The sequence below is a fragment of the Rhea pennata genome, chromosome 7, assembly GCF_028389875.1.
Source record: "Rhea pennata isolate bPtePen1 chromosome 7, bPtePen1.pri, whole genome shotgun sequence".
In the NCBI taxonomy this organism is placed as follows: domain Eukaryota; kingdom Metazoa; phylum Chordata; class Aves; order Rheiformes; family Rheidae; genus Rhea; species Rhea pennata.
The window spans coordinates 9,107,237-9,119,643 of NC_084669.1; the positions used below are offsets into that span (position 1 = coordinate 9,107,237).

Consider the following 12,407-nt stretch of genomic DNA (forward strand, 5'->3'; position numbering starts at 1 on the left):
AACTCACAACAAGACATCAATTTTATGTTCTGCTCGTGTAAGCACAGGTGAATATTACTGTTTTAGAATCATAAATTAGACTTCAGCACAAGACTCATTTTTTCAAGTAAGTATAGAGTTTAAAAATCCAAAGGGTTTCCTTCCTCTACGATAACACCACGATTGTTACAAACATATATCTCAAGTATTAACAACTTAGAAGAGTAACGATTTGGGGTTAACAGTGTTTAGTACATACAGAGCAGCAGGGACTAACTGCATGGTGGTCTCAGGCAGCAAACTACAGAACTGCTGTGAGTGCTTGCTCAGTTGATGTGTGTTCTTTGTGGAGAATCTGCACTGAATGCTGTGATATATTCACATAACAACGTCCCTTGAGAGGCAACCCAGTGGTAAAAGCAGCGTACTGCATGCTATAAAATACGTATAATTTTTGACTACAGTAAAACAATCACTTCTTCAACATATACATTTTCCTCCTATATATCTTATCAACATATGGGAATAGCTGGATCTGAACTACAGCATTCACGGAAGAAGCAGAACTCCCATTATAGCTGTGGTGCATCTAAAAGTTATGCTGCCTCCCTGTATTTTAACATATTTTTCATTTATAACAAAGTGAAATCAAAAAGGCAAAAAATGACTCAAATACTTGTTTTTTCTTAGTTGCTATGCATTTTTAACCATGGATTAGACACTGTTGCTGGCACCACTCATGTTCCAGGTAGGGTTGCCAAAGATGAAAGCAACTTTTTGCAAAAATTACATGCGATTTTGCAAAACGTTAATTTTACATTGTATCAGCTTATGACTTCATACATGATATCCTAGCCATAGTTTATACTTTAGCTAAGGTCCTGATGAGACCTAATCATATAAATCCCCCTTTAAATTTGACCATAGCTCATTACTTTAACATTGGCAGGTGACACAAAGCAATTTGCACACTGAACACCACATATGCAGATTTTCACGTATTCCTATTGACTAATCATGCAATTCTGCAGCTTAGCTGCTCACCTGCCTCCTGTACAGATGCAAGACAGGATCCTGAATGACCTGACAGAAAAGGTTACATAAAATACATATTCAGTGTTTTCTAGGCAAAGCACTCCTTTAAGTGAACTCATCAGTAGCGAAGAGTATAAAATATAAAAATATATTTTTGTATTTTCATAATATGCTATTTGAGTACCAAATTCTGTCTATAAACTTAAATAAATTTAAAAAGAATTCTGTGAAAAATCAAGTGGTATCACAGATTATGGAAATATCAACTCAATTCACAGTGAAAAACAAAGTTGCTGCTTTGCAGTAATGTAAGTAGAAGTGAATAGTGAAACTATTGTTCATTTGACAAAAGGGGAGCTCTCATTTTATACTCTCTTTTTAAATGGATGCTGTGTTCAAGTTTGTTTAAAGAACAGAAATTGAATCATAGAAAAGGAAGTGTTCCTTTGCATGGAAGGATCAGTTGCAAGGAATATCTCTTACAAGATGAGTTGAGATGTGGCTAGCTAAAGAGGAAACAAATAAGGAAAAAAACATGAGTTAACATGTTTAACGTAAAATAATGACTATGATAGAGGTTATAATTGAAATATTCCTATGTATGTTTTTCTCTATACATCAGAACAAGGAAAATTCAGTTTAAAAAAAGGAATTAAAATCCAAATAAAATTAGCAAGTGGAATTCAGTGCACAAGATTCTTTTTTTCAGATCTGACTCAGATGTTGGCTTCCAAAGTATGTGGTTAAGCAATACAGGTGAAAGATTTAAAAAAATATATGAATAGCTTTGTAATAACAAAGAATAGACTACTTAATATGGGATCATAGGAGACATCTTTAGGGGTGTGTACCTGCTCAGTTTTCTAAGTTCATGACTTACTGTAGAAGCTTATCAAGAAAAGTCAAAGGAGGAAGCAAAACTTACAGAAATACAAATGGACTGTTTTGGACAATGTACCTGTATTTCTATTTGTAAATATTAGAGATTTGAGAGACAAATGCCACACAGAGTTTTGTAACTTTACCCTTCATAGGCATTTGAAGGTCAGAATTAGATATCAAGTCACAACAATGGTGCCTCTGAGAGGCTTGGATGCAAACCACCAGACTATTGTATCCTAATAAAGGACAGTTCTGCATTCCAAACATGTTATATGGATATTACTTTTAGAAGTTGTGAAGACACGTCTTAGACTACAACATTTAGAAAAATTTTTTGATGAAAACAGGAGCTACAAGAATCTTCTTTGGCTTCTCTGAACTCTACAGTCAGCATTTTGTGAAACCAGAGCTCTTGCTGAAATTTGGAGCTGTCCAGTTTTCCCTATCTGATTTTTAATATTAGAATTTTGCTATTTCGAGGCAGAACATTAATGTTTGAAAAAATACTTACACCTCTAACAACTGGTGTTCTCAGATTTGGTTCCAGGGGCATTACTTGAGTATAAGTCTCATTTACTCTCTTTAAGCCATACAACTTACATAAATTACATTAAAAGTTACCCAGGTTTGGACCTCTATCATCTTCTGTCTGTAATATAGCTGGTAGCTTGTTACCAGCCGAGTAACACTGCCTCTAATACTTAAACACTAACTGTTCAATCCTTTTACCAATCTTCATGCTTGTACAGCTAGAGTAGATACAATGGCAATCCGGGCAATATTTAATTAGGTAAGAATAAACTGAACATGGATTTACTAACAAAAGTTTAAGAGATGTTCTGAAACTAACAAGAAAAGATATCTTTGCTTTATAGGAAAACAAATTCCTTTTTTGGAAAAGCTTGTAAAATATTCTTGAAGTATGCTATATCTACATTATCTTTTCACCTACATACCATGTATATAATAGTTTGCACCATAAGAAACATCAAAGCAGGACCAGAAAGAATTTCTAAATGGATTTTTTATAAACTTACCTTGTATATGTTCCTCCTAAATGGGAACTGAAATTCAGCCTGGAAGTTCTTTCTCCTCCCACTCTCATTTCATCAACGCCACTTGTTAAGTTCCAAGAAGGGTGTAGAGGTACTTAGCTTTCTTATAGACAGAAAATACTCCCATACTGTAGTTCGTGAGCTGGCCCTTTAGCTAGATCATATGTATCACTACAAAATAAGGGCCCAATCTGCCAGAACACTTAGCATTTTGCAAAGTTTCACTGCCCCTTGCTATCTATGCCTTAGTATTCATGGGGCTGAAGACAAAACAACTTAAGTCCAGGGTCTCTCTCTCACAATGTTTTAAGTTACAATCTATATCACTATTACTTTCCTTGGCTAAAAATTCTTGTTTCCTGATTTGGAGAGTGCCCTCTAAAAGCTACACAATTAAGGACCTCCAGCAGGTAAACCGGTGAGTCTTGTATGAAATTCTAGTAAAAAGAATTAGATGTATCAAGTCTCTAGAAGCAAAAGAAAAGACTTTCAATACCACAGGAAAAAAAGAATCACTAAGTGAATTAAAAGTCACCTGTGAAGCAGTAGCCTGCAACTTCAAGTTCTCTATTAGATTGTGCCTGGGACACAGCCATTTAGAAATAAATCCAAAAAATGCAGATTTGATTTACTAACCTCAAGGAAGAAGTTGACCAGGTATGGATCCTGTTTCAGCTTTGCACATACTATACAGAGAAACTGAATTTCTTCATTTTCTGTTGGTGTTGCCAGAACTTCACCACATAGCCTGATTAACTTCTGTCACAAAAAAGAAAGCAAACAGTTAAGACTGGAAACAAGTAATAGCTTTTTCTAGGAATGATGGACTGAATTCTACAATTACTGACTTGAATAGTTGCTCTAGATTTGCTATGAACAAGATTCTTGCTGTGAACAAGATTTATTTATTACTTACAATTTGCATTGCAGTGGCAGTTCAAGGCTTTAATCAGCAGTATGCTAAAACTGATATTTCACTGCAGCAAGAAAAAGAACTGGAAACAATGGAGTTTTTCTTTAGCTCACACAAAAATGGAAAAATTTAAAAGACCATTAGTCACAACATTCTAAGAGAAACTTGTCATAGAAAGTAATATTTACTTAAAATTTGAACAGTACCTGCACCGGCCTATGCACATTTATATGGGGAAGCAGAGGTTGCTGTATTCTTCCTAGAAGTTTTGTATAAAAAGCCAAAACTTGCTGTTTCATTCCTGGAGGACACTGAAACAAAAACAGATGAACAATAACAAAAAATATAACAAATACGAAGGGAAATGAATATGCAATATTCATTATGAATATGCAGTATGGTCTTTCAAACCAAGATTAGACAACAATAATTTAACCAAAACTATTTTAAAACATTGTCTGTTAACACATTACTTTTATCAATATTAACTGCGTTCTACAAAATATGTTGCATCTCATTAATCATTTTCTTCTTAAAAATTTTCCATACTTTCAACTGATTACTCTAGTACACACTTTTAAGTCTTTTCAGGAAATATGTCCTACCAAAATAGGTAGAGGGTAGGTGAAATTAACTCTGAATTATAGCTACATTGCTATAGGCAAACTGTCTTTTATAGTATTGTACCATTTCAAACAAATAACTTTTGGCCAGAGTTCTCACAAAATCTAGCAATTCAGTGTGCAAGTATACACAATTACATGCTGATAAACTCATTATTATAAACACCTCAATATCTACTACTGGTTTTTTTAAAAAAATTGATGAGCCATTAACCTCAGATAAAGTGTTTATAAGTGCACAGATGTTCCATGACACAAAAAAGCTGTCATTTATCCCGAGATTCAGCAGAATATAAATCACAGATGTCTATGGAACATACAGGTCCATATTCTACTCTCTCTTCTGCACTATGCCACATGAAAGTACTTTCTTACCTCCACAAGATCTGATGGCACATGACCCTCTATCTATTGTTTCTGCCTAAATCCTCCCCCAACCATAACAGTTCTAACATGCTAATAAATGCTGTTATTCCAGAGGATAATTTTAACTCATATTAATTCCCTGATCTGGTTTACTGCATACGCTTACCAATAGTTCTACCAACACACACAGGTGAATGGAGCACAGGTGGCAACAGTCAGGAATGAGAACTGCCTAACCTGGTTCTCCTGCTCAGTTAACTATCCCTTGAGCTATAACAGTAATCTGTTAAAACGAAAGACAAAAACTGTACCATCAGGGTGCATCTATAAGAAAAATAAGTCTAAACCATTGCTGGGAAAGGATATTACTTGTTTTTCAACAGATCTTTGCAACATCTTGCTAGCACTGAACACTGTGTTTATTTGAGATATATCAACTCACAAGTGGCAAAGCATAAAGACAAGCTGTACCAAAATTGCTTAAACAGGCATATTTGAGTGCAAAATGACTTCTCTCAACTCTTAGAAACATACTGCTAATTACTCACTTTGCGTATGTCTCCAACTCAATTTCTGGACAGAGTTGGCAGATTACTGCCCTGCTATATTTCTGAAAAAAGTAAGTATTTTCAATACATTTTTATCAGGCACCTTAGCCTGATGGTAGGACAGCTGGTATAGCAGTAGGAATATTAGAGAACTTGTCCTTCCAGAGCAAGAAACATCCCAGGCTTAGACAGCCATTATCCTACCATGTCTATATATATAAAAACAAGTAGATTAAAAACTCATGACTACATTTAGAGGCTGTTTGAGAATGAAACCATGGAGAGCTCTGTTTATCCTTAGAACAAGACACAGCATGCTTTCCTTACTGCACCTGCATCATAATACAAAAAGTTCTAGCCCAAGAGCTGACAAGTTAATTCACCCCCTGATTCAACCAATCCCTTACCTTTCAGCTGATATGTCTGCCAAGAAATACATCAATATGAACAAATAAGAGGGCCTTGAAGATGCTGTCAGCAGGAATGCACCAAGACCATGAAGCTAATTTCACATGCCCCACAAAGCAGACATGAGAACTAAACAAGGTTGCCCTGGGCTGGATTCATACAAAAGACCACATGAGAAAGCTATCTGAGGATCAGCTTAAATCAACGCTTTTTGACATGATAATTGTACGACATTCAGAAAAATTTTAAAATATTTGTATTTAATATGACTGTTTACGAAGATTCTCCAAACACTTTACAAAGCAAGGAGTAACACTAGTATCTTGTACAGGACAGCAAACTCTTAGACAGAATTAAAATGTTTTCCTACTTCTATCCTCACAGTCACCATCAGAGAATCAAATCTCAAGTTTCTGCTCTAACTAGCATACTTGCTAGTTGTCTCACTTTGATCACACTAGTACAAGATTTATTTGTAACATGTTGCTAACATAAGCAAACAGCTAGTTATCTGCCAGAGTTCAGTGTCCCACCCTATTCCTACCGTATAGTTTCAATCCCTACTACAATTAGGAGTTCACACCAAAGATCATTTGTTCTAATAAGAAGTACATACATCAGCTTTCCCGAGTGTGTAGAGTGTCTCCAAAATCTTGTGATGTAGTAAATATTCCATACATGGCCCTGTTTCACCTGATTCCCTCTCATTTTCTTCTTGAACTAGAATATCCAACATCTGTTCCAGGTGAGAAGGAATGTTGGTGTCAGTCACAGGAGCTTTGTCATCTAAATAGAACAGATGTGCAATTGAGAATGATAAAAATATCTTACTCATTTTTCTTAAGTTCAGTTACAAATTTAAGATTTAAAAATATGATCACTCATTCGAAGAATCTTATAAATATTAGTCACAAAATAGCAACTAGGATGCTAACAGGCAAGTTATATGTTTGTACGTATTTACATCTATATACATCTCTTTCAAGTCTGTATGAACATATACTGGTCCAAATTTTCAAAATACACTGGTGGTTTTGGATGCTCAGTTTAAGATATCTTATCTAATTAGCCAAAATTGTGCAGTACTGGAAAATTATGTTTTTTAAGGTGTCTTAATTTTTTTTTTCAGAATCATTTCTGAAAATGTAAACTGGAATATAGATTAGGCAGATACTTAACCTCACAATGATAAAAATGTGAAACTCTATATTACAAAACCTATATTAATCATGCAGTCCAAAAGGAAAACATTTGTAGCCAGAAAGCAAACTTAGGGAGAGAAAGTTCATGTCCCAGTCTTCAGTTTAGTATCTACCCTACTTTGGCAATTTCTTCTTCGCCTTTTCACATAGTACTGTAGGCCGAAATCTACGAACAGCCTCTAAGATCAGATTAATTTGCAATTGATCAGTTCCTTTACAAACTAGATAAATAAATAAATAGCTTTTCTAACAATAACAACAAAGTAAACCCAAACTCTACACTGTTTATTCTTCAGAAGATTTTAAATACAGGATTTATATTTTCTGCATCGAGATATTGTGCTGTCAGACTTTATGAAGGAAAGAGTAAGACTGTAATCTCATTATACTGAAGTCATGAGACTGCTCTGAATTTACACCACTAGCAGTAGGAGCTGGCATTAACTCAAATGTTGCAGAGCACCTGTGCAAGCATAGAAATTTTCCTTTTTATTTTCTTCGGCTAAATTCTAATTGAACAAGTATCCCACTACAGAAATAGTTACTTCTTCTTACATAATAATGTAAAGGTAACTGTCCCTTGCATGAAAATGGAAACAGCTCACAAAAGAAAACAGCTGTATCAGAGTGTTTTTAGTCTCTACTACAACCTCCAGGTAGCCTATGGTGTATGGTTGGTGTTTCCTGGGCATTCCGCTTCTGATAGGTTTATTTTGGGGATGTCATTGGCTATAAGGAAGAGGCAACAGAGAAATCGGAAAACCGTGTTTCGTAAGACTTATGAAAGTCTGGGAGAGAGGTCAGCTTTTATTTTGCATCACGTAATCACAAGTATCAGTTTTCCTCCACCACTCTGCCATTTCTACCTTAGGAATCATCACATAGCATTCCAAAAGCTGGCTCTTTAGAACCAGGGGTCAAATTTCAGCCTGCAAGAGTAAATATTGATATAAATCAAAAGCCCCAGACATAAACACAGATTCAACAGCTGCTCTAATAGAAATGCAGAACTAGAAGCTTGAGGAAAGCATGGTAACATTCACTTTTAAAACTATTAAACTAGAATCAAAAATTAGAAAGGTAATTGTATAACTATTGTAAGAAATCACAGGAAAAGTTAAAACAAGCCACTGTACCCACAATGCATCAGAATATCCACTTTTTAAAGAAGAACAGAATAAAGACTGGACAACTTTTAATAAAATGTGCTTTAAATACGCTCACAGTTTCACTTTTTGGAGCTATGGTTTCAGAATAATTTTCAGGAAGCCAATATGCTGAAGAAAAAGCATGCAGAGTTCAGACATGTCTGGTCAAATGTATGGTCACAAAATGACTTTGTGCAGGCTTTTGTTAAAAGCTTGGAAATAGAAAGAAAATCCTTGATGCAAAACAATAAAAAATTAACAGCAAGACTACATTTCTATAGACGTATTCTACAGAAGAGATGAAGATAGAAGTCCGGTTCAACACGAAAAGAGACAGTTCTCCACATGGTACTCAAGAAATAAGACCTTCCTTCCATCATTGTTCAGGTCCAGTTTTTAAGGTCATATTTTTAAGGTATATAATATTTTTTTAATCAATAACTATGATTGTTGGCATTTTGATAGAAAAAAAAACCTCAAGTATGTCTTTTTAACAACACCGAAATTGGGAATTCCAGTTTTCACAATGATGAGACAAAACAAAATTATCTTTTTTTTTTTTTTTCACCTGAAGTCTCTATGTAGTAGTGGGTGATCGCTTTCCAGTGGTAAACAAAATCTTCTTGTAATGGGAGGGAAGGCGCAAGCTGTGGAAAAAAGAAAAAAAGAAAAATAGTTAGTGATGACATAAATGTATTTCCTCAGAAGGTAAAGTGAATTTCATCTTACACTTCAAATAAAACTGCCAGCAGTCTAGTGCTACAACCTTTATTCGATGTTCCTTTAACAAGCACTCTCTACATTATTTATGGAAAGAGCCTCATGCCATACTGCCTGGCTTGTGAACATCAGCAATGATCTCTGTGATGTTTCCCTGACCAGACAATCAACCTGAAGCAATAAAAGCGATTGATCATATAGGAAAGTAGCACTATAAATGAAGTTTTGATTTGTTTGGATTTCAGAGATTTGTCCTTTAAGAAAAAAAATCATTCTTTTTGCATCTGCTCTTGATGCCATCTCCCCTTTGATATTCACTGTTCTCTCTCCTTCTGCTCCCTCACACATACTGTTTAGCACCTTGCACAGTTCCTGCCAAGATAATTCTTCCTATTAGCTGCAACTTTTAAAAGGAGATTTTTGTTTCCTTCTTTCTGCACTGCAGCACCATCTCCAAAGTTTGACAAGCTATTCCCCTTCCTTGTAACAAATAAATTTCTTATTTCTTCTCTGAAATGAGAAGGCTAGGAACTTGAGATGGTTGGTTGTGTGTGGCTAGCATCCAGCAATAACAAACTGCAAGAATGAAACATAGACTCCCACTCAGGCAACCAAAAGTACTTGCTCCTTCCTCACCGAGCTTAACTTGGTGCTCTATGGCCCATTACACCATGTGCACACAGGACTGTTACACCACAGACAAAAGGTGAAAACAGAGCAGGCCACAACCACTCTGCTCCCCAGAGCTCCTTAAAAAAGGAGAAATTTGTGAGAACAATATGAAATGTTCATACCTGCTAAAATGAGGAATCCTACAGCGAAGATTCCCATATCTCAACAGTTAATAGTATGTTTGAGGTTTTTTTTTTTGAAGAAGAAGAAGAATGGAGTCCGCAAGCCATTCTTTTAAACTCAATCCTAAAATAAAAGACTATCACTTGAGGCCCTGACAGTAGCAATGAGATCATGGGGGGTGGGGGGGGGGGGGGAAAGCACAAAAAAAACAAAAAGAGCAAAAGTCCCATGCCCAAGTAGCCATACCCATGTCAGAAGAATAAACAATTGAACTATTCCCTAAAGCAACAGACTCCAGTCCTGCAAAAGGACAGCTCTCCCATTTGAGATTAATAATTCTGAATTCCTCTACTATCTCCTTAGGGCCTAAACAGCGCTGAACTGCTGAAGTTCTTGGATAAAGACACGCAGATGGCTCAAACTTTTGTTTGCCCTGTATCATGTAGCGCTGGTCTCTCTGAAAAAGCCTTTGAAGTTTTTAATGTTTTTTCCCCATGAATTTAATGACATTTGAATTTATCCTGGTAAAGATGTACAGCCCGTAAGTGAACGGCATGCCACGTCTTAGTGTGGAATTCTAGTTGTTACTGACCTTTCCCACACAGGACTTTGAAACGCAAGGCTAAAAAAGTAGTGGTGCTTGCTAGCTATCTCTGCCTGTATCTTGTGGTGAAATATGCCCTTGCAAATGCCAGTTAGGCAATCACATTTATATTGTTTATCCATTCCCTGATACTCTGTGGACTGATTAAGTCTTCCACATTTCCATGGCTAGGCACTGAGAATAACACCTCAGCACACCAAGTACTGCAGAATATCAGGACACCTGTCACAGAGGACAAAACTAATTTATTTTACTATTAAATTTATTAAGTTACTGAAATTCAGAAGAGTAACTGAAGAAATAGAAGCCTGAAAACAGATATTTTGTATCATGTCACACTTGCTGTAGCTGTGTATTTCAAGCAATGTCACGATCCTTTTGCATCTTTCTATAATGTAATTATACTGAAAACTCAATTTTGATTCAGGAATGGCTCAGAGACCACTCCTGAGGAATACTAGGCTTTTCAGACCACATTATTTCCAAATTAACACAGATTAGATAACAATAAAAACTTATCCTTAACTGATGTGATTTTGCTCTCCACTTCTGTTCTAGTGCCATCTGTTTTGAGATGTATTTAGTGCCTCTCAGCAGTGCCAGGAAAAGGACTTCACTTTTCAACAGTGTCAATAATTCATCCACAGGGATAGAGCAGTGAACATGGACATTCTCCCACCCTCATAGAGCACCTTGAAGGACCGCTTTCAGACAGGAAAAGGTAGTTCAGGGACAAGTCCTGCTCTTTTTAATCAAAATACTCACTGCCAGCCTCAGAGCTCCTGAGTTCCTTTACTCATTGTCTTTAGAGCTGTTGTTTTCAGACACTTTCCCATCCTGCTTTACTTAAAGTGCTTTCTTCGGGTTCACAAATGGTTTAGAGTTTACAAAACAAAAAGTCACAGAAAAAGGATGAAAAGAACATGCTGAGGAGTATGTGATAAAGCAAGGCAGCATCCTACAGGCAAAACTTTCTTTTTACCTTCTCTTTTACTCTCTTTCTAGAAGGCACAGTTTTTGCACGGACAACAGGTGCCAGACTGATGTCCCAGGCTCTAAACATTAATATATGTTAGGTTCTGTGATTAAAGGCTAATCTCCCTAAACACAAAGGGGCAGAGGACCAATGTCAGGTAGAAGAATCCTGGTAACCTCATCAATGCCCTGGCGCACCTGACCCAGCTCTTCCCAGGCTGGCCTGGAAATGCACAGTGCCTATCCCTGCAGTATGTCTGTTTTCTTAAACTAGATTTCTACTTATTTTCCTAGGTGAAGGCACTCCATATTCTTTGCACATGTGTGAGTATGGTGACATATACAAGCATGGACCCATATGTACAGGGTCATAAGAGATCGTGGCCCCAGAGGGGCCAGCAACTTGAGAGCCTGGAGCCTGTGCATACTACGTGCAGGTCTGTGTGCTGGTGTGTGTAATCGCCAGCAAATGTTAGGTTAGATGCAAGCTCCCAAACACTTGGTTGACATGCTTTAACCCTACTAGGAGAGGTCACTCTGGGATGCAACTGTAATTGCTAACTTATGACGAATCATTAACCACCAGTAGAGAATAAACATGTACTACACTTGCCAATCTGAATAATCATTCTTTTCTAAAAGCACTTGTATGCATGATTCTGAAGCAAAACAGAATTCATTATGATTTCTATTAATTACTGTTATTTGACTAATTTGAAGAAATTATCTTAAAAGCACAGATACTTTCTCTCAGTTATATTCATCCATTTTGATGTAATTACTTCTGTTCTTACTAATTTTGAGCTACTGATTCCTAATTTCAAAGTGAAGTTCTCTTTTGAGAAAAAAAATCTCAAAGACTGCAGTGTGGGTGTAGGTATATCAAATAGCAAAATTCACTGAACACTACTAAAAACAGCCCATTAGAGTAGGCATTGATTAGCTTATTCTATCTGGTCCCCAAATGCACAGTCAAGCTTCCTAGAAGTGAGTGAATGAGTGTTGTCATTTGCTAGCTAAACTTTTAACACGCATTGCCAACGTCATTCTGTATAACAATAATCATGATTGAACCTCATCTCTTCCAGGAAGACTGTTGTTCTCAAGAGTACTACAGATCTTTGATCAAAACTATAGCCTGTTAGTTATAAAAT

At 36.3% G+C, this 12,407-nt stretch overlaps 1 protein-coding gene across 1 annotated transcript in view; it reads right to left on the bottom strand.

Moving 5' to 3' along the window:
- FHIP2A (FHF complex subunit HOOK interacting protein 2A) overlaps positions 1 to 12,407 on the bottom strand; it is a 34,810-nt gene that overhangs the window by 18,285 nt on the left and 4,118 nt on the right. Inside the window, exons 2-5 of the mRNA XM_062580660.1 lie at positions 8,728 to 8,806; positions 6,426 to 6,595; positions 4,071 to 4,175; positions 3,588 to 3,710 (exon numbers count right to left, since the gene is read on the bottom strand). Of these exons, the coding sequence (XP_062436644.1) occupies positions 3,588 to 3,710; positions 4,071 to 4,175; positions 6,426 to 6,595; positions 8,728 to 8,806 (477 nt within the window). The remainder of the gene's footprint in view (positions 1 to 3,587; positions 3,711 to 4,070; positions 4,176 to 6,425; positions 6,596 to 8,727; positions 8,807 to 12,407) is intronic.